The sequence below is a fragment of the Elephas maximus genome, chromosome 8 (genome assembly GCF_024166365.1).
Source record: "Elephas maximus indicus isolate mEleMax1 chromosome 8, mEleMax1 primary haplotype, whole genome shotgun sequence".
Classification (NCBI taxonomy): Eukaryota; Metazoa; Chordata; class Mammalia; order Proboscidea; family Elephantidae; genus Elephas; species Elephas maximus.
The window spans coordinates 59,799,119-59,823,307 of NC_064826.1; the positions used below are offsets into that span (position 1 = coordinate 59,799,119).

The 24,189-nt window shown below is 36.4% G+C and overlaps 1 protein-coding gene across 1 annotated transcript in view; it reads right to left on the reverse strand.

Moving 5' to 3' along the window:
- Positions 1 to 24,189, reverse strand: part of LOC126081573 (uncharacterized) — a 786,258-nt gene that overhangs the window by 438,917 nt on the left and 323,152 nt on the right. Inside the window, exon 5 of the mRNA XM_049893546.1 lies at positions 22,624 to 22,818. Within this exon, the coding sequence (XP_049749503.1) occupies positions 22,730 to 22,818 (89 nt within the window). The 3' untranslated portion in view covers positions 22,624 to 22,729. The remainder of the gene's footprint in view (positions 1 to 22,623; positions 22,819 to 24,189) is intronic.

A 24,189-nucleotide genomic window follows, 5' to 3' on the forward strand; every position in this document is an offset into this window, starting at 1 on the left:
TCCTGTGGCCACCACCATACCTTCTCGTTATTCCTTCCTGTTAAAAATGCACTCAGAATTTGAGAAGATAGGGCATAATTCCTAGATATCATTATTGCAGCAGACAATTCTACAAGAGCACTATCAAAGCAATTACGCTGCCAGCATGTGGCAGTGGGAGCCATTTTGCAAATCCATTTGCACCGGCCTTACTCTCCTCAGGGATGCACAGAGGGCAGAAATGATTTCTTCCTCTCTTATTTTCAAGGTTGTCTATATGATGATGAGTAAGCGCTGCGCCTTCCCAAGCTTAGTTATCATCCCATCATACATTTGGAAAAATGTGGACAGCAGGAGTATTAAAAATCCTATCTGCATTTACAATCTAATTTCCTATGAGTAATCTTCCAGATTTGGCTGAAAAGTCACACACAACGAGCAGCACTTCTGGTGGATGCAGTGCGTCAAGTTGCCACCCCCCTCAGTACTCGGGCTTTACTGCCAAACTCAAAGCCTCCTGTAGCAACAGCAACGGAAAGAACCACATTCTATTGTTTTATAAACTCATCATGTAGGAAAACGACAATTAAAGCTGGCTCTGTTCTCATCATCTCTGATTGCACAGGGCAGGTGATTCAAAGATAATGGCACCTGTGAAATGGATTTTTATGGGGATGCAAAGATTATCATTTTTAATAGAAAATGACATTATGCTACATTATGTCATTTTTTTCCACTCGGATAATGGTATTTTTCATCCCGTCTATTCTGAGTTATTCTAATTTGGAAGTCAATGCAGTGTAAATAACTGTACAGCATTTACTTATTATTATCAAGTCCACAGAAGCAAAGATGATTAGAGACAATTTTGTCATTTTTGAATTAATGTTGTACAAGTGTATTTTAGTGTCTCTGATTTTGTCAAAGAAACAAAAACTACCAAATACAAACATGTCTGTTTTGAATTTGCTATTTTTTGTCTACTGTATGGAGTTTATTGAGAACATATCTATATGTTTATTATACAAACCATAGGTTAATAATCTCACTAAATCCAAAGGGGGCATATTTTTAAGTGGTCAATGCTACTTGATTATATTATAAAGTTGTCTTGTTATCCATGCTGTAGATTTTATGTTTCTATACTTAAAGTTGTTTTCCTGTCTCAATGTATTTATTAATGTAAATAAGAAATATCCAAACTTTATAAGCAAGCAACATCTCCAGAGACATTTAAAAGGACCTTGCCATAGACTGACATGAAGAGTGGTAATAGAAAAGATTATTTCCTAACACTTAAAAAATCTGATCCACTCTTGTGCACAGAAATGGTATTACATACCCCTGTAGCCAATAGAAAGAAAAAGAATATCACTTCTGGGAAACTTTACATTGACCTACGAGGCCAGTTCGAATTGCACTAAATATCATCAAGGCGCAGAACGTCTTTTGCTGAAATTGTTTTTGGTAATTACATATAACTTTTCAAAGTTCTTTTTTTTATTGTTCTTTAGATGAAGGTTTATAGAAAAACTAGTTTCTCATTAAGCAGTTAGTACACATATTATTTTATGGCATTGGTTGACAACCCCACAACATGTCAACACTTTCCCTTCTTGACCTTACGTTCCCTATTACCAGCTTTCCTGTCCTCTAGTCCTCGCCCTGGGGCTGTTGTGCCCCTTTAGTCTCGTTTGTGTTACAGGCCTGTCTATTCTTTTTTTTTTTTTTCCTTACTTTTCGAAGCTCTTATGAAATTCTTTATTAGCACAGATACAATTATAAACAGTGCTTGACCATGGGGTGATTTGACATAAATATTGACTGGATTTTCTTCCAGAAGCAATGCTGCTATACAAGTTTTGCATTAATTCCTGGGCTATAGGAGACCTCTACTGCATTTAGTTACTTCTATTTGCTGAAATTGAATTAGCCTAGAAATAAATTTAAAAATGCTCTTTGTTTGTAAAATAAACCAAGTAGAATGTTTTGCAATTGTAGCATTCTACTTAGAGAGGAAAGAGTTAATATTTTGTCTTTTGAAATAGCTTACTTTAGATCAAAGAGTTCAAAAAAGAGTTCAAAAGCATTAAATACTCAGGCCACAGTAAAGTTTTATTGACCACAAATACTGAACAAATAAAAATCTGTCAGCATGTCTACTAATCAAGGCTTTAAAAACACAAAACTGATATTCTTCAAGATGAATTTGGAGCCTACAGTATGAGATTGTATGATTTTTAAATGAGAAAGATAAAATGTGTACGCAACCAAGCTACTGAAAATATTAGAGCTATATCCAGTGTCCTCTAGCATTTTTACCAGATTTCAATAAATGATAGCATTCCAAGAGGTGCCCGCTGGAGATAAGGCACATTTATGTGCCTAAAATCATAAGTTTGAGGATGAAATTAGCTTGAGATTTATTAACTAGTATGAAAGAAGGGGCTGGATAACTCAGTGGAAGCTATCATTTCACCTGTGGAGATCTGTGTTTATATCCTGGCTTAGAGAGAAAGTGAAAATAAGTTTGATGATTGCCTTCTATTTCCTCCATTTTTGTAGGAACTAAGAGAGATAAAGATAAACATGTGCAAAGAATAATATAACCATGATAAGAAAAGAACCAAAGTTTAAGATAGCTATACTGAGAGATAATGCAATTAGTTCCCATTCTTGGAGGATTATCCAACACTGGGTGGGGTCGTATTAATGGAACTTTAAGTGTTGAATGGGTGATTGAATTTGAAGACCAAGAGAACTGTTCCCGGTGTGAAGCAAATACCAGTGAAATGTATTTCCACCCACAGGGAGCTTCTCAGAAATGTAAAAATCACCCATCTGAAACAAATGATTTCCTGATTGGACTACTTCACAAACATGGCTGAGCTGCACAATCAAGCAGGAAGCTGTTAAAAATGAAGATTCTCAGGCCACACTTCAGCTCTTTGGAATCAGCATTTTTGAGCATGAGAGCCATGGAATGCACACTTTTGTAAAGGAGAACCACTGTGCAAATATATCTATGGGGACTATAGCATCTTTAGGCACTTTAACCTAGGAAAGGCCAAGGTAGCTCATTTACCTATCCCAGGGATAAAAGTGGACAGCAGAGTCAGGGATTTTATATGATCTCCAGAAACAAAGGTCATCGTTTACTTATACAACTCCTACCACAGGCTTCCGGTTTATTAGGCCACATGCCACTGGCCGAGACTACTTGGTCATCTACTACAATATCATTCCAGGCCATTTTAAAGACTAAATGTTGGGTTTCCGTGCTAGGTGCTGTCCATCAAAGTCCCACATATTACTAGACAAAGTCTAAGTGAATGTCACATGAAAGAACCCACAGTAAACCAAACACACCAATTGAGCAAGACGCCCTCACAGAGGAATGGAAAATGAGATACTGAATCTATAGTAATGGTCTCCTTTGTTCAATGAGGGATCATACGTATTCATTGAGGTTATGAAAGAATCACTCACTTTGAGACTCCTCAGGTGGATAAGGCATTTTGGAATCACTTTGAATAAAAAAAAAAACAGTGCTGTCGAGTCGATTCTGACTCGACAGCGACCCTGTAGGACAGAGTAGAACTGCCCCATAGAGTTTCCAAGGAGCGCCTGGTGAATTTGAACTGCCGAACCTTTGGTTAGCAGCCATAGCACTTAACCACTACACCACCATGGTTTCCTCACTTTGAATAACAACCATTAAAAGTTGGAGACAGAAAAAAAACTAAAAGTTGGAGACAGAAGGTAGGCTCAATTTGCTAGGGAAAGAGATTTGTAACAAGGATATCCATATTCTGAAAGTTTAAAAGGAAAGCACCGGGGAGCAGGGCGTTTTAGGAGCTGTGAAATGGTAGATGGAGAACTCATTACTACTGACCACTAAGCACCCAGAACCCGTGGAAACCCATTGCCTTGAAGTCGATTCTGACTCATAGCGACCCTGTACGTCAGAGTAGGCGAGTACACACTGCCGACCTTTTTGGTTAGCAGCCTAGCTCTTAACTACTTTGCCACCAGGGAAAAGCAGTGGTAGCAAACGTCATGTGGAAACTGTGAGGAAGTGAAACCCTTTTCTGGTGACTCACAGAATTGTTTGGGAGAGAATTCAGGGAATTAAGGGAATGAGGCCCATACATATCACCAGTGCTTTTAGGAGCCCCAGTCTCCCTGAGATCCTGTGGTGATAATCAGTCTGGCTCACAGCATGCTAGAAAAAGGCTGTGTTCTGTCTCAAGTCCCGGTCAAAGAACTACACTTTAAAAGATGTTTATATATGTGGCTTTGTTTCTTTGTTTCATGTTACATTATCTTTCCCCCATGTGTCTGTCAGTTTGTCATATTCTTCGTGTTGATGAAGAATATCGAATATACCATGGACTGCCAGAAGAACGAATGAATCTGTCTTAGAAGAAGTACAACCAGAATGCTCCTTAGAAGCAAGGATGGCGAGACTGAGTCTTACATACTTTGGACATGTTGTCAGGAGGGATCAGTCTCTGGAGAAGGACATCATGCCTGGCAAAGTACAGAGTCAGCAGAAAAGAAGACCATCAACGAGGTGTATTGACACAGTGGCTGCAACAATGGGCTTGAGCATAACAATGATTGCAAGGATGGCGAAGGACCGGGCAGTGTTTCATTCTGTTGTGCATAGGGTCGCTATGAATGGGAGCCAACTCGATGGCACCTAACAACAAACAAACATTATCTTTCCCAGTCACTATGCAGTTTAGCCCCCTCCCATCATCTTAGCAACATACACTCTGGAATAAGCAGTGTGGTTATTATTAAGGAGGAGGGAGTATGAGCCTGTCATTGTGACCTTCTCACCCTTGTGTAAGTATGTGTTCTGCATTTCCTATGGCAATTTCAAGGGCCCCTGATAGGTATTTCCAAATCAACAGTTTAAAATTCCCATCGGGATTAAGGTGAACTGGCCCTCTTGGCATCTGAGCTACATTTAAGAACTAAGAAATCTTTCTAAATATCTTTCATGAAAAGAAAAGGCCTATCGAACATAAATCCAATGAGAAAAGAAGTCTATGGTAAAAAAGAAAGGCAGAAATAGAGAGTTCAAAGAATGGGAAGTACAGTTGGCCAAGCTATTTTATTTCCCTAAATATGCTATGTTCTTTTCTTGTTTGCAGAACTTAAACACACTGTTCCATTTTTTTTACCTAATTCGTATTTATACATTAGGACTCAGGTGAGCCATCACTTTGCAAGGGAAAACTGCAGTGACTCCCTGACCAGACACTCCCAATCCTGTCATCAATTTTTATTACCTCCTTTACGTTACCCCCCAGGCCTTCCTGTGCCCCTTTAGCCCAGTATTTATCCCCTGGCATCAACTGTCTGTTTAGGTGTCTCTCCTGATGTGAGCAGAGGGACTATGTCTGCCCTGTTTATGACTTCGCAGCACCCAGCAGAATACCCCACGCACACTGGGGCTAAGGAAGTGTTCCACAAACAAATCAGAGCATTAATTTTTTTTTCTTTTCTTTTCACACTCCGGGTCACAAAGACACAGCCTTTACTGAGAAGGGATACTCCCAAATGGCACATTTTTCTTAATATAACTTATAAGGGGTACTTGGGAAAGAAATGACAACATGATCTATAACTTTCTTATGCTGTATTCATCTGTATTTCTTGCTAATTTCTCCACAGTTTATTATTTGAGGAGTTAGCTGTTGTCTTTGAACTGAAGTATTGACTATATTTGTATGAACTTAACCCCTACTTCCTCTTATCTGCTTGAAAAGAAAAGACATTTATTTCTGCCAAGAAGTTTAAGGTGAGCGATTCTTTATCAATTGTCAGTTACCAGATCAATGACTGTACAAGGTCATCAATGAAATCTTTTATTCAAAGCTTGTATCAAATTAGAAGTGTATTTGTCTTCTGTATCTCTATAATATAACCCTTCTAAAGTTGACTTGCCCTTCTTAGATGTAATGCTTTACTGGAAAATTCAGGGAAAAAAGAAAGACGTTAACATTTAAGTTATGAGGAAAAGAAGATTCTTTACTCTAGTTATCACTATTCTAGTCAAGTTCTGAGTAATACATTCAGTATAAACCAGCACCACTAGATCTCTTTTAGTCACTTTATAACACTGAGAGAATTATTAGTTAAAATTAGACTTCTCATTTTCATATCAGGGGAGGCATCAACATTAGTTTCTATATTAAACATAAAAGTTATTCATACATTCTGGAACTGCAGAAAGCTTTTTAAATGGATTTAAGGTGATAGATGCAGGATTGTCTGAACATTTGTTTAATAGAAATTATGATTATCGACCAAATTACACTTTGGAAAGGCAATTATTTCTTCACTGCAATGCAGTAATACATTTTCCAGTCTACAAAAAACACTATGAATGAAAAAGTATTTTAAAGTACTTTTTATAGTTCTACAGAGTACCACATTACTACTTGTCAACTGGCAATTGTATCATAATTCAACCTTTGCTGCAACTATAAAACTGTATCTTGATTAAACAAAAGACACTACAAGTATATGTGTTGTGCATATATATGTGTGTATACAGCAACATCAGGAATCAAAATAATAATAATTCAATATGCATAGCACCTAAATAAAATAGTAGCTATATATTAAGAAGAAAGCAGAACATCTAATGGGAAAGCGAATAGAGTCTCTCTTAAATTTTCTATTCCATTTAGAGCAGGTTTTCAGAAGAATATTTGTCGATAGCCAAATAGTGAGTTTACTGCTAAAGATGATTTTATTGTCATCATCCAGTATTGCAAAGAGCTGAAGGAAAGAGGGAATACTGCCCTAAAAATGTTTTCTTTATCAGATCATAGCATACATAGGAAATGATAAGATACATCTGGCCTACTTCTCAGGGGCCACAGGAGCCTGGCCATGGGGCTATGGCTGCTCAGGTCCTGAGATGGTCACTATCCTAGTGAACACTTTACCCATGCATGGTACATGGGGTATGAAGCTCTGGTTTAGGAGATGATGGGATTCATAAATGAAAAAGGAACTGATATAAAAACTACAGATCAAGGAAAATATTCCTGGATCCAAATCACAGAAAATGTTTTTAGATGACAAAAACATCTATAAAAACGAAGTCTGAAATGCTAGGAGGCAGGGAAGCATAGTACAGTCATTGTCCCTCAGTATTCTCGGGGGATTGATTCCAGGACCCCCCCCCCCCCGCCCCGTGATTACCAAAATCTGCAGATACTAAAGTCTCTTGTATAAAATGGAGTAGTATTTGCATACAACCTATGCACATCCTCCTGTATACTTTAAATCATCTCTAGATTATTTATAATACCTAATACTATGTAAATGCTCTGTAAATATTCAGTAGAGACCCAACATTGCAGGCCTAACAACTAGTACAAGTCAGCATCAAGGTTAACTTCTTTTCCCTGAATATTTTCGACCTGTAATTGGTCGAATCTGCCAGTGCAGAACCCGTGGATGTGGTGGGCCCGAAGTTTTGCAATCAAAATAACCAAAAACCAAAGCCATTGCTGTCAAGTTGATTCAACCCATGGTGACCCTATAGGACAGAGAAGAACTGCCCCATAGGGTTTCCAAGGAGTGGCTGGTGGATTCAAACCGTGGACCTTTTGGTTAGCAACTGAGTTCTTAACAACGCGCCACCAGAATGCCTGAGTTCAAAACACAGTTCTACCACTTGCTAGCCATATAAACAACGGGCAATTACTTAGCACTCCTGTTCCTCAGTTTCCTATTCTGCGAAATGGGGAGAGTTATAGGACCTACCTCACAGGATTGTTGTAAAGATTGAAAAACTTATGGTAAGCACTTAGGGGGGTACTCAGTAAATACAAGCTGTTAATTAATTACACCTGTTGAGGTCGAGTCGCTTCCAACTCATAATGACCCTATAGGGCAGAGTAGAACCACCAGATAGTTCCCAAGGCTATAATCTTTAAGTAAGCAGACTGCCAGTTCTTTCTCCCACAGAGCAGCTGGTGGTTTTAAACCACCGACTAGCAGCCTAACAATTAACCACTGTGCCACCAGGGCTCCTTTTTAATTAATTATACAACATATGAATACATTGGTATAAAAATACTTTTTTATTTTGAAACAATCCAAAATTATGGAAACATTACAAGAAAATATAAAGAAAAATTAATTTTTTTCTAAACCTTTTGAGGCTAAATTGCCAACCTGATGTCCTATTACCCTGAATACTTTAGTGTATTTTTCTTGCAAATAAGGACATTCTTCTCCACAACTATGATGTCGTTGTTGTTGTTGTTGTTCCTAGGTGTCATCCAGTCAATTCCAACTCATAGTGACCCTATGTGACAGAGTAGGACTGCCCCATGGGGTTTCCTAGGATATAAACTTTACAGGAGCAGATTGCCAGATCTTTCTCCCGTGGAGCCACTGGATGGGTTCGAACCACTAACCTTTAGGTTAGCAGCTGAGCACTTAAACATTGCACCACCAGAACCCTCGGACCTCATTCAGGTTTCAGCAATTGTCTTAACAATGTCTATTATAGCCAAAGAATCCAATTCAGAATCACATGTTGCATTTGTTGTTAGTCTCTTTCAGAGTCTCAGTCTTTTCCTGACTTTCATAATATCGACACCTTTGAAGATTATAGTCCAGTTATTTTGTTTAATTTAGGTTTGTCTAGCATTTTCTCACAATCAGATTCAGTTTATGAATCTTTGGCAGAAATATCACATAAGCAATGCTGCATTCTCATTGCATAAGGCTGTGCAAATTTGTATTCACCTTATTTATTAGTATTGGTAATCTTGATCATTTGAGGTGGTGTCTACTAGGCTTCTTCACTGAAAAGTTGCTCTTTTTTTCCCTTTGTAGGTAATAAGTACTGGGGGGAGGGAGACGTAACTGTGAAACTATGTAAATATTCCATTCCTAATCAAACTTTCAAAATATTCATTCATTTATTTATATCGGTATGGACTCATGGATTTATATTTTATTCTGTGGGTTATAACCAATTACTGCCACCATTTATTTTGTACTCAAACTGGCTTCAGAGGCCTTTTGACATGACCCCATCATTCTTTGTGTACTTCCAAACTTATTTTCTATTTCCTCGCTTGAGTACAGAGGTCGGTCATTTCTCCAAGAAGCATTGGTTTTATTTTCACGGAGAATGGTATTTAGAGTCCAACATCTGAGTACTAGCTGTGCTCCCTGGTATCAGAGTTTTACTATTTCCAGCCCTTCTCAGTGGCCAAAGCGAAGGAATATATGTATACTCACACACATATACACACTTAAATCTATATAGAATTCAATAGGTATCTATGTTGAAAACCATAAGGTTACACAACATTTTCAATTCCAATCCTACATCATAGGGTTTCTTCTAGTTTTCTCTTTTACCATATATGAGCTCCCTTCTCAGACAGTGGGAAATCTGGCTCCCAAATCATTACTGATTTGATTAAAACCCCTGCACATAACCAATTATCCATCAACATCACTGCTACCACTACCCCACCCTATGCCCCCCTCAACCTGCATTTGCTCCAACAACCCATGGCAGGTAACCCTGCTAGTAGAAGTCCTCTTCACCCTACTGTGGCTCTGACACTTTCCCCTGGATCGCCCTTCACATGAACACCCTTCTTACTCTGCTTGAGCTCCAACACTCTGCTCCAGGCCAATCACTGGATGCCGTGTCACTGTGCTTGAGCTTCTATATTCCACTCTAGCCTTCATAACCACCTCCCAACTACCAGCACAAATGCTTATCTTCCTCAGCAGAATGGCTCTTGAGTGAACTGTTCCAGGGAAGGGAAGAAAAGAGGAAGACCAAGAGCTCTTCTCTTGTTCCAACTTAAAGCATCTTGTGAGGTTCGAATATTACCTGTAATGGATCTGAAAGTGCTTTTGGAGCAGGGAAGCATTAAATAAAAGTCTGAGGTTTCTGAGTCTAGGTGATGAACATGGCATACAATCTCCTCTTCCCCTGCATGATAGATCCTTAGCCATAACAGAAAAATGAACCAAACTAAATAAATAGCTAGTTAGAGACATCAGAGAATGGATAGATAACAGACAGAGATAACCAAAAAAATCAAACCCACTGTCACTGAGTCAATTATGACTCACAGTGACCCTATAGGTCAGAGTAAAACTCCCCATAGGGTTTCCAAGGCTGTAAATCTTTACAGAAGCAGACTGTCACATCTTTCTCCAATGGAGCAGCAGGTGGGTTCAAACCACTGACTTTCTGGTCAGCAGTCAAGTGCCTTAACCACTGCACCACCAAGGCTCCTATACACTAGATAGATACTGGAAAATAAGAAGAGATGTCTCCAGGAGACTTCGAGGGGAATTACACTTAATAATTCTTAAAAGACAAAAAGTGCAGAGGATTGGTTTGAATAAGGAAAACAAAGCACAAAATATTAAAACCCATTGCCATCGAGTCGATTCCGACTCATAGCGACCCTATAGAACAGAGCAGAACTGCCCATACAAAATATTAGTAGGAAATAATGGCTACATAATTGTTCCACATAGAGAGCAGAAGATATGTGGAAGGGGCTGGGGGATCTAAGGACAAGTGAGAGCCAATAGTTGGGGTAGTGCTGTAGGAGATGCGAGACAGATAATATCTCTTTCTCTCCTGCAACTTCATCTCCCCCAATAGGGATGTCCTCATGCAGTGAGAGCACAAAGTGTAGACTTAGGTCAGAGGCAGGTCTATACATTGGTAGTTTTGATGGTGGCCAAGAATAAGGGAAACATCTATGTGCAGAAGGCAAGCTACCTAATACCAACCATAGCTGATCTTCTATTTTCTGAATCTTGGTGAGAAGAAACTGGAGTAAAAACCCCTTCAATTCATCTCACATGGTCCTCCATGCATAAATCTTACATACAAAGATAAGCATACAAGCAAGTATCACCAACTTAAGTTTAAGAAAAATCAACATCATGGGTTGTCATTTACCAGAATAAAGAGAAAGAATATATTGAAGAAAATGAAAGAGACATGGAAAACAAAATAAATTCCTACATTCTTCTAAAAAATATTCTAAAATTGAGGAATATGAAGAAAGGAAAGAAAACAATATTCAAAGAAATAATGGAGAATTCCTTAGAGCTAATGAAAGATGAAGTACTCTTGGTGCAAAACCAACTAGGAACAGAAGAGAACTTCTTTCAGTTGACAGGAAATATCTACCAGAAACTTAAAGAAAGTAAGGTGAAATATCAAAAACATTACCAATAAGGTTAAAAACAGGCTAGAATGTTTACAACTGTTCTGGAGGTTCTAATCAATGCAATATAACAAAGACTAGATGTAAAGTTTGGAAAGGAAGAGATGCAGAAGATGCGATGGAGTACCTGAGTGTTGGCAAAGGTGTGGGGAAACTAGTACCCCTATGTACTGCCATGGAGAGTTGAATGAAACTAGAAAGGTTATAACTCTGACTCTAAAAGTTGTAATCGAGCTTATAATATCCAACATTCTCCACTACTATCTTGACAAATGTCCCTTCATAGTCTCAAAATTGAAAAAGTGTAAAGCTACATTTTTTATATCAATGAAAGTAACCAAAATATTGCAAGGTGACTAATTTAATTATTATTGCTATTGTCTAAATGCTCCTTGATAGGTTAGTAATATTTGAACAGTAATAAATAAAAACATAATAAACCATTAGTTATTATACATCTATTTCATAAACTTGATCTTTCCTCTGTTTCGGTAAAGGCATTAATTGTATCGTTATAGCCAAGATTTTCACATAATTTTTGTGAAATTTTCACATAATGCCCAATTAGATAGCCTTCTGAAGCACTGTAGTTCTTACACAGTTTTTATTTATTGTCATTTGGAGACACTTCTCACTGTTGAGAAATAGAAACTGGAATTATCAATGAATTTTTCAATGAAATTGATAAATAATATTTACATTTAGATATGAGTAATGAATTTTATATATCATATTCCAACATTGTAATGAGTATACATATGAAATTTATCATTATTGCAGAAAATTTTACAAAATCTTAATTTCATTGTATGTCACTATCACATCATGATATTCAATTACTTAAATCAAAACCTAAATTCATAAAATGTTTCTTAAATTCTTTTTTCAGGTTTTTCAATGCTGGAGTATTGTGAAGAAAAACAAAATATAGCAACACGTTACTCAAATCTCTCCTTGAGATTATACTTTGATCTAAAACAGCCAGAAATAATCTCTGCGGAAATTAGTTTTAGATTTCTTTGTCCATAAATCTTCTCCTTCATAGTCATATAAAGGTTCTTCTTTCTCTTATATTTAATTCAAATATTACTTTTGCCATATATTTCACATGAACTTTCTTTCAACTAAAATTTTTCTCTAAATTAGGAAAAAAAAATATTTCTAACTCCTTAAAAAGTGAACTATGCACGCTTAGATTTTTGGTACACTTTTGGTAACATTTTAATAACAAGCAATAGTTCACTATCAAATAACTGCAGATTTGATATGGTTCTTTATTTGAAGGTCTGCTGTTGTCTCATATAACTATACAACTGCATTCCACATTTTGTGTAAGCTAAATATAATTGCTTTAACAGTGTTCAGTTGACAGTCTCATCATGCATCCAAAAAGGGATTAATAAAGCTTGGATGATATAACATCCTGATATGCTATTCATCAAGACTTTCCATCTTTGATCACAAGGATCAGATGTGATCTTCAACTTGTTCCAGAGAAGAGAATTGCTCCTCCCACAGCTGTCTCGTCGGAATGAATTTGAACTACGTGCCAAACACAGCACGGAATGCTTCTGAATATTTTGACCAAAACTCTGGCTTATATACCTTTTTTTTTTTTTTTTACCAAATCGCATTAGCATCATTAACATAAGCTTGCTGTACATCATGATTTAACTGAATACCTAGAATTCAAAGCTGTTTTTCAAGTTTTCTACTCAAGCCAAAACCAGTACTTTCTACAACAGTCGTGTAATCAATGAAATAGTCATTCACTTTAACTTCCTTGTTTTCCTTTCTTGGTAGTTAAATGGTACATAAAAGTTAGTTGTTCAGCATGGCTCGTTCCTAGTACAATCTCATGTTGAATATGTCCTTTGTAAAAATTATATTTTTATTTTTTCTTTCACTTGATTTCCCACCAAGTTAACCATCTCATTTTTTATTTCTCCATCCTCAATAGTCATTATTTGTTTCAGTATGATGTTTTAGCCATCTTACATGTTCAGCCATTTTAGCATAAATTTGGAAATCATTTCTACTAAGCCCAGATATTTTCCATTCTGTTAGTGCTTCAAAACAGATCATTATTCTTGGTGAAATATTAACATATATGATTCTTTTAGGAACATTACACTAATGTTCTTTATTAGAGTCCACTTGTCTATATTGAATACTGACAATTATTTGTTTCTGATTTAACTTTTTAAATTCTGTTAATATATATGTGCACTTTCACATGCAGTTGGTATTTTATGTCCTTTTCATTGGGGAAGTAATTTTTTCCAGTGAAAAAAATACTCCACTGAAGGAGCCCTGGTGATACAATTGTTAAGCACTCTGCTGCTAACCGAAAGGTTGGCGGCTCGAACCCACCCAACTACCTGGTGATCTGCTTCTATACAGATCACAGCCAAGAAAGCTCTATGGGACAGTCCTTCTCTGCCACATGTGGTCACTCTGAATCAGAATCAACTTGACAGCACCCAATAACATACATCACTGACCAAAGCTTATCTTTAAGATTAACTATGAAGCACATAACGCAAGAAAGAAAATACTTTGTATTTGAGATGAAAACAGAAAAGCCAATTTCTAGTTTATTTCTCCATTTGCAAAATGTGTGGTGTAAAATAAAATATAAACTTTCTGCAGTACACAATGGAAAATAGTAAATATTGACTCAGACCATGTTTTGATATAAATATCCTCATGCTGTCATGTGACAGGCATTTTTCAGGACTGTCTTCTAGTAATCACAGTAAAATGGCTTCATCTTTCTTTGCCAATTTGCTGTTTTCATGATGGTAATATTCTCCCTCTAATAGGCTGGCCAGGGTTGCATTTGTTGATTTCAGATTGGAGAATTTGGTATGAATAATTTTCTTTTTTATTCTCATGTTTCAAACAGCAGTTAAGACTTCATTTAGTAAAACATATAAAGGTGCATAAATTTTATGTGACCTACTCAAGATATGGATTTAGATTTGGTGAGAATAAATTTTTGCTCACTTTCACTGATAGATAATGTTCATTAAACAAATAATTTCTAATATCTTATTAGCAAATGTGTGGTTTATATTCAACAGCATAAAATTCTTACCTTATTGTTTCCAAATTTTAACAATTTAATCAAACTGTCTCTGAAGATTTTTTCTTTTTTTTCTTTTCAGTTTTTTTTCTTTTGAGTTCTACCTTTATACTTTTTTATCCTTATCTTGACTTTATTTATGTCTTATGAAAGGATTAAAATTGAAATGCAACTGTATGCAAAGTAAAAAAGTTGAACATATTTTCATCAATATTTTATGGAAAAATATAGCTTATAAAAAATATATTAATAAAATAAATTATAAAAATAAAAATAGAAATAATTACTTTATTTTCAAAAACATTATTTTTACTTTAAAGCTATTCAAAATTGAATAGTAAATTTAAAAGGTAAAATGCAAATTATATTTATTAAATTTTTAAATCAAAATTATTTAAATAAAACCAGTTTTAAATTTAGGTTCTGGAAACAATAAAATATTAAATATTTTTAGAAAGATAAAATTATTCATAATTCTGTAGTTTAATATTCATCCTTAGAAGCAAGGATGGCAAGACTGTAGCTTGTTTGCTTTGGAGACATCATCACAAAAGACCAATCGCTAGAAAAGGACATCATGGTTGGTAAAGCAGAGGGTCAATGAAAATGGGGGAAACCTTCAGTAAGATGGATTGACACAACAGCCAAAACAATGGACTCAAAAATACCAGTGATCATGTTATCTATAACATTTTGTTCTGTTATAGATAAGGTTGCCTTGAGTCAGGGCCAGCTTGACAGCAACTAACAACTAATAACAACTATAAGTCGTCAATATAAAGAACCAATAACCTACTTCACACATTGTACATCTGAAAAAATTTTTTTTTAATTTCATATTGCAAAATGTTCCTCAGACCCCATGTGCCATACTTGTGAATTCTGTGCTGATTACTTTGAATTGGGAATTGGGACAGATAAACAGTAAAAAAAAAAAAAAAAAATGCACTCAGCACTACTGGGAAAAAATATTTTACCTTGTAAAGTTTCTGCAGTTATGATATCTGAGAAGAAGATTTGGACATGTTAATTTGTCTTTTCTCTTATTAAGATAAAATCCTCCCCCCACTCAGAAGCAGCATCCATTTCTGCCATTGGTAGGAGCACCACCCACTGGGTCATAGGCTTCCAAACTCATCACCATTTGTTTGATGAGCAGACATCAAGGACCATGAAAAAGCATTTCCCTGGGGCCTAAATCAGGTTGGTCATGAAGTGGATGTTTAGAGTTACAGTCATTCTTTGCCAGGCCAAGAACTAGATCCAGAATGACAGGTGCTCTTATACTTCTGAATAAATTTATTATCTGGGTATGTGATATGTGAGGCCAAAAACAGGATCCCCTTTTTCCTGGGTCTAAAGGAAGTACTATGACTAAAGAAAATACGATACAGTTAAATATCTATGCTAGACAACAGTTAAAAAATATGTATCTCTATGTACTGTCATAGAAAACTCAAGGCATTTTGTTGGGTGAAAAAAATTAAGTTGAAAAATATATAACATGTATAGTACCATTTATTTATATTTTAAGTGAAAATAACATGTTTCCATGTATTCTACATATATACATAAAAAAGGGAAAACTTTCTAGAAGGATACATACGAAACAGATAAAGATTATTACCTCTAGAGAGAGTAATGGAAATTGGTTGGGAAAAGACAAGATCAATAAACCATGACTCAGCTCTGTCTACACTATATTTTCATAAGGAAAACGCATTAGTTACTGGAAATAATTAAAATTTGAAAAAGTTTCTTCAAAACGAAGTGCAATGAAAAGTTTTGACTTGTAAACTTGGCAACATGAATGTTAAACCATGCATATATGTGATTTAAATTCTTAGTAGACTACTCTTTAAGCAGTCCACCTTCCATAATGCTTTCTCATTCTATCTGACAGTCCGTATCTCACTGCTCCTTAAAATTGGGATATATATACCAATATGATTCTTAATTATTCCATCAGATAGAGGCTTTAGTGATTATATGGATATTCCCTTTATGATCTTCAAATCAAAAAGCTACATTTCTTTAACTATAGTATAAAAATGTTCTTGAGTATTCATGTTGTGTGCCAGCAGTTGTACTGAGCCTTTTTTCCATGTTAATTTCATTTAATTCTCATATCAACCCTACAAGAAAATGATATCATTTTTACAAATGAGGGAACTGACAGTCAGGGAGATTTACTGTACAAAACAAATGTTTTCAGCAAATGGACCCAGAGTGAGAAAACGTAAAAACCATTGATCAAAAAACTCAATATCTAACACAAAGCTAACATGTTCTAGGTAAGCAAAAGGAAATCAAGTAAACACACAGCAATCGTGGGACAGACTCTTTGTGGATTTTGACTGGTGGAGGAGAGAATCATCAAAAGAGGGAAAAGCGGATCCACAACATCTGGATTTAGTTGAGCTGGATTCACCCTTAGAAAAAGCTGAACAAGTGTGTGTTTTAGGCAGTACCCTAAATAAAGTAGCTAAAGTGCTTCCCACATTTAAACGGAGAACAGTCCCAGATAAGGGCGTTAGCTAAAAAGTAGAATAAATAAATACGGAAAAATTTAATGGAGAGGGAAAAAAAAGGATATTGAACTGATCAGCTTTGACACCTTCTGGATGGCCAGACAAGGCAAAAGTCCTTTGTTGCAAACACAGCAAGCCTGGAAACGCAGACCCTTCCAAGTCTCAGCGGGCTAAAAAATAGCCTGATGCCTCTTATGCCAAGCTGCTCACAGCTTACAATTAAGTGAACACCAAGACTCACCATTGTTTTACAAGTACTTAAATCATACGTAACAACATTAAATATAATCTAAAATCAGTAGTTAAGTAAGATTAAAACTTATAGAATACCTCCAATGTTTTCCAAATGTTTCTATTTCTCTAATTGTAGCTCAAATGAGTGTCTTTCCTGCTCTTTTAATATATTTTTTCCTAGATAACATATATTATCTTTCCTTCTCTAATTTACTACAAGGCATCCTAATCATCTCATGTCAACAATGTGAATTGCAGGCAATTTTTTTTATCCAGTGAGAAAATAACCAGCCTCAAAAAGATGAGTGTGGAAGAAGGCCTGCACGCCTTTTGAAAAACCACCACAGTCAGCACCAGCATGCCCCAAATTACAACATCAACTCAAAATCTATAAATGTGTTTTCCCTGACTTCCAATGTGATTGTGAAAAAATGGTCCTGATTCAGTCTTCATATTTTAGGTGATATTTCCTTCCAAAGTCTTGAGGCCACGCATGCTAAGTCTGGGACACCAACAACAAACTCTAGGCTGTACCTGGGAAATACTCACACTGATGCAAATGCTCAGGTAGCCTAATGCTGTGAGTCTGGCTAAAAGTAGGCAATGGCTGGTACCTGTAAATTGGTTCAGACCGTGAAGGTAAAAGAATCATTTTTCAGGAAATGCAAATTCTAATTACTTGATGATGTTGTTGTTAAGTGACGTTGAATTGATTCCAAATTATAGTGACCCTATGCGACAGAGTGGAACTGCCCTCTAGGGTTTTCTTGACTGTAATCTTTATGGAAGCAGATCACCAAGGTCTTTCTCCCACAGAGCTGCTGGGTGGGTTCAAACCACCAACCTTTCCGTTAGCAGCCAAGCACTTAACCGTTGTGCCACCAGGACTCCTTAAGTATGTGATTAATATATGAAATTCTAGGAAAGAATAAAAAAGTAGCTCTGGAATATTTTTGACAAGCAAGTTTGGATTCCACTTTAGCACATCAGAGGGTTAGGGGTCCTAAATATGATTTCAACTTTCTCGTTAGCTACATTCCAACATTCTTGTTACTTACATAGAAATACTTTTGAGAAAAGATTCAATGTGTCTGTAGAGATAATCATGCCACTTTAGAACATGATCGTACTTACCTTTGTGACATATACTAAACGTTAGTGTTAACATCTGTTTGACTAATGTAACATCTTGCCATACTCCACATTTAGCCCTCCCCACCGTCGCCACCACCCGGAAATTTAGCCAGAAATAACTAACTCTACATAAACCCATGATCCAATGACATAAAATGGCGATGTATGCCATCCATGGATTTCTCTTTCATTTTTGAAGTTTTAGATTACAAATACAATCCTCTTAACACTGTATTAAACACAGCCATTATCTGTGTAAAACCGAGCATTATTTAGACCATCAATCAAATTCATAGGAAAACTTCGCCAGCGTCATGCCTAGAACGAAAAAGCATTTAAGCACCTAATTGCGCATGAAGCTCTCAGTGCTGAGAAAATTAATTGCATAGTTATGGGTCCCCGACCTGTAGTATTTTTACTACCTGAAACTGACAATGGGATACAGCAATATCTGTGAAGTTTGTATGGTCAACTGAAGAGTAATACTAATCTTCCAGGAGTTTAGACATTCACATGTGGTGATTTCAGGGGGAAAATAGAAAAAACACGCACAATTCTATCAGATATTCTCTTCTGTTCTTGTTCAATAATGAAATAACTCAAATTTCTCTTTTCCACCCAATCATGTGAAAGATATCACAGAGAATAGGCAACTTGACCTTCTCTAGTATGGAGATTTTCCTGTAGCAGATGCAACATTGTAAGCAATAATGTACAATCTTTCACAGATTTCCTCTCCCTCCACAACCACCCATCCATTTCCAGCATATAGAACAAGTTTTCCTCCTTCACTGAATTTATGACTCGCAATTAATTCATGGAGTACAGGTAGTCCACAACTTATGATGGGTTTCCCTTCCGATGACTCTGATGTAAGTCGAATACCTCATTTTTTATTTTTTTTTTAGTTTTCATTATAATTGCCTTTTATTATCAGTATCTTTATAATTCCAATCTTTGTCTTTGAGGCTGGAAACACTGATGATAAACTTACAGATATATTTCAATACATACATTAAAAACACACAAATCATACAGATTTACTCCGATGGTGAAGAAGAGTTGGAAGACATTGGCATTTTGTCAGTTATGGTAATAGCTCCAGCTTGTGGAAGATTCTAGATCATCTGGATTTCCCTGGCAATAGGCATGGCATTTCTAGTCCAAAAATTAGTGAGAGTTGTTTGTATGGTCCTTTTCTTTTTTTCTTCATATATTTCACAGTAACATCTCACTGCTCCCTAAATCTGCCTATCAGCTTTAGCAAAGTGATCAGCATTTGGGGCCATGTTTGTTTTTTTTTTTCAAGCAACTGGAACTCCTGATTTAGTTTAGAAAACTAAATTTATATGACAGTGTTTTGAACAGTAAATCATGAAATTGAATATCTGCAAGTAAACATCTGAGAACAATAACATCAGCAGATTATTCACTGCAACACTGTATGTAGTGCATATTACTAATGATAGATGTACTAAAAAAAAGAACGGTCATAAGTGCAGTTTGTCATAGCTGCAAAATTGCTTAATTGTGTGTAGTGTCTATTTTTCCCTGTTAGGCGACAAACTCAATGAACCCCAACACCCACTCAGGTCTAAAAAGTCTAGCACGTAGTAGTTATTCTGTAAATGTTTCTGGAATGAAGGAAGGGAGGAGGGAAGGAAGAAAGAAAGGGCTCTGGCCACAAAACGTAATTAACAGAAAGGACTCTCTAATATATTCCGCAAACAGTGAATAGCTAGACTAACATAGGCATTTTGAAACCTTCAGTTGGCAACACACAGCATGTGACTATATGGATCATAACAAATTATGGATACCACTGTGAAGAACGGGAATTTCAGAACACTTAATTGTGCTCATGAGGAACCTGTACATAGATCAAGAAGCAGTCATTCAAACAGAACAAGGGGATGCTGAGTGGTTTAAAGTTAGAAAATGTGTGAATCAGGGTTGTATCCTTTCACCATACCTCTTCAATCTGTATGCTGAGCAAATAACCTGAGAAACTGGCTAATGAAGAAGAATGGGGCATCAGAATTGGAGGAAGACTCATTAATAACTTGTATTATGCAGATGACACAACTTGCTTGCTGAAAGTGAAGAGGACTTGAAGGACTTACCAATGAGGATCAAAGACCACAGCCTGCAGTATGGATAGCACCTCAACATAAAGAAAAAAATCCTCACAACTGGATCAATAAGCAACATCATGCTAAAATGGAGAAAAAATTGAAGCTGTCAAGGACTTCATTTTACTTAGATCTACAATCAATACCCATGGAAGCAGCAGTCAAGGAATCAAACGACACATCACAATAGGCAAATCTGCTGCAAAAGCCCTTTTTAAAGTGTTAAAAAGCAAAGATGTCACTTAAGGACTAAGATGTGCCTCACTAAGCCATGGTATTTTCAATCACCTCCTACACGTTTGAAAGCCAGGCAATAAATAAGGAAGACCGAAGAACTGACACCTTTAAATTATGGTGTTGGCAAAGAATATTGAATATATCAAGGACTCTCAAAAGAATGAACAAATCTGTCTTGGAAAAAATACATTGAGAATGTTCCTTAGAAGCAAGGATGGTGAGACTTCATCTCACATACTTTGGACGTCTTATCAGGAGGGATTAGTCTCTGGAGAAGGACAACATGCTTGACAAAGTGAGGGTTAGCGAAAAAGAGGAAGGCTCGCAATAAGATGGATTGGCACAGTGGCTGCAACAATGGGCTCAACTATAACAATGATGTTTAGGATGGCACAGGACCAGGCAGTGTTTCGTTCTGTTGTACATAGGGTCACTATGAGTCAGAAGTGACTCGACGGCGCCTAACAACAACTGTTGGCAAACGTCATCTCAAACCACAATCACTGACAGGTTTTCATTTCTTGAGAAAGAATATAAGATCTTAGAATTCTCAAACTACCTTCAACCTGGAAAGGACCTGGAACATCCTTTTCACTCTACACATGTCAAATTTTCATCTCTTTTCTGGTGCTGACTCTGCTGCCTAGCTGTTTGGGCTGTGACCTCCTCACTCCCCACTTTCTTGGAAGCTCTGGTTGTTATCATGATTGCCTGTATAGATTAATCGTCACTGTAATAACAAAGGCTATCTTGTTGGTAGTTGCCATTCTTGGCTCTTAATTCACTGGACAGCTTTTAATTTCTTAACCAAAGTTGCTTCTTGTTCCATTAGGGACTTCAGTAGTCTCTATTCCTCAGGCTTCTAGTGCCCCTTACGCTAGCGCTGCTGAAAATGTGGTCCCTGATTCAGTGACAGCATCACCAGGGAGATTATTAGAAATACAAATCCTTGGACCTGATCTCTTAAAGTAGAATATCTGAGGATGGAGCCCAGAAATCTATATTTTAATAAGCGTTTCAGGTAATTCTTGTGTATCCTGAACTTTGAGAAACACAATCCTACACACCTCTGTGTTACTGGCCTATGGTGTAGATGTCAGCTTTCATATTTTCATATGTACATTTTGCATGTTGAAGTACCATCTCTTCTTGTACTTTCTTCATTAACCCCACACTGGGGAGTAGTGATGAAGAATGTCATTCTGGACTCGGGTTTCCAGGATTTAATTATCAGCCCTGCCATTTAGTAGCCTTGTGACCTCAGGTAATCTCTCGGCGTCTCAGTTTCCTCACTCATAAAAGAGAATTGATAAAAGTATCATCTCAGGAAGTTGTGATAAGAATTGAATGAGTTATTATATATTAAAGAGCTTAGAAAAATATCTGGCATATTTTGGTTATATGTGTTTAAGATAATTTAAAGTAAATTGAACTTATAGTGCCCTTTTTCGCTGTGCAGAGAGTGTGATTGTTTTGTTCATTTGTATTTCTTCTGGAAAATATATCATGCTGATGCCTCATGCAAACTAAATTTTTGTCTTCATGATGAAGTTAAGGATTAGCCTTTTTCTTTAAAAGTGTTTTCCTAGTTTGAAGTGTGATACAGCATTTCTCAGTAAAATTGCACTAATATATCCACTTTCATTTATGAATATCTTTCTTACCAAATGAGCTAAAAACGCGCCATATTTGTCATGGAATTTGGATACACACAGGCATAACTGGCTTTCCAATATATCCTCTTGTGTAACAGGATATATAAATTAAATTGGCAGGTAACTTCCAAAGAAGGAGGGTGAATAAAATGTCCACCAGCTTGATTTATATTCCCGATAAAAGACAAATATGAGTAAGATCCCATTATAATGAACTCCACTGGACCTGTAAATTGGTTTTGCTTTAATTGAATTTTGTTATTGTGAATATATAGCTAGAAATCATATCCCCAGTCAGCAGGAGCTAGACCTGATGGGTAGCTACTCTGGAATGAATTAACTAGTGAAAAGGAAAAAAAATGCACTCACCATTTGAACCCAACTGGGAAAGAGAAAGGTATAATGAGCTCACTGTCCTGTAACATTTTCTTCTCCAATTACTGCTAGGCTCTTTGGTCTAGTCTTCCACATTGTTTTAGGTCCTGTGTGGATGTGCTTGTACGGGTGATTGGTTTGTCTTTGTTTTCAGTTTTGTTTTTTTCTTATTTGGAGTAATCAGGGGACCTAAAATTGGAAAGAGAGAGGAAGAAAACTGAATATTAATTGTAACTTAGTGTTGGCAACATTAAGGATTACTGTTATTGTTGTTGTTAGGTGCCATCGAGGTGGTACCAACTCATAGTGACCCTATGTACAACAGAACACCATCCTCACAATCATTGCTATGTTTGAGCCCCATGTTGCTGCCACTGTGTCACTCCATCTTGTTGAGGGTCTTCCTCTTTTTTGCTGACCTTCTGTTTTACTAAGCATGATGTCATTCTCCCAGGACTGGTCCCTCCTGATAATATGTCCAAAGTACATGCTATGAAGTCTTGCCATCCTTGCTTCTAATGAGCATTCTGACTGTACTTCTTTCAAGGCTGATTTGTTCATACTTCTGTAAGTCCTTCTTTGGTGTAGTCTTATACAATTGTTTTAGGTCCTCTGTGAATGTGTGATTCTTTAAATTTTTTTCTTTCACCTCCATTCCTTCAGGAAACCCTGGTGGTGTAGTGGTTAAGTGCTATAGCCGCTAAGAAAAAGATGAGCAGTTGGAATCCACCAGGTGCTCCGTGGAAACTCTATGGGGCAGTTCTACTCTGTCCTGTAGGGTCCCTAGGAGTCAGAATAGACTCAATAGCAATCGGGTTTTGTTTTTTTTTTTTTTTAACTCCATTCCTTCAATGTAAGCAACATGTTTGAACATGTCTGGTGAAAAAAAAAAAAAAGCAGGCATAAAATTGCCAAAGAGGATCACTTGTCGTAGTTGTAACAAGAAAAACAAGGAGCTGGTGTTTTGGGCCACTTGCCACTATGTGGAAATCTCTGTTTTTTGGAGTGGTTATTCATGTTAAAATGTTTATGTATGAAAGATTGACTGATTCTATGATATCCAAGCCTGCATCCCTAAAAAAAAAAAAAAAAAAAAATCCCTAAGGGCTTTATTATTTCCTATATTCAATATTCAGTACTGAGCCAAAATAAAATTTTTAGAGCAATTACATTCTCAACAGAGGATTTTTTTTATTTTAAATTTCATTGATATTATACTGTTAAAATGAAATAGATAAATAAAATGTTCTGCGTCCAGTCCATTTAATCCACAAATTTAACTTCTAGGAATATATCTTAAGAAAATAATTTTTAATGGGTGAAATAATATGTATATATGAATGTCCCCCATCTCAGCATTATTTATGAGTGAAAAAAGAATGCAAAATGAAATACAAAATGAATACAAAATGAAAAAAGAATACAAAAATAAGAAATGATAGGTTAATGATGGACAAACATATAGTGAAACATCTGCAGTAATTAAAAATGATGCTCTGAGAGTCTTTTGCATCAACTAGCATGCAAAGCAAATTACGCTATGAATATTAAAAAAAATAG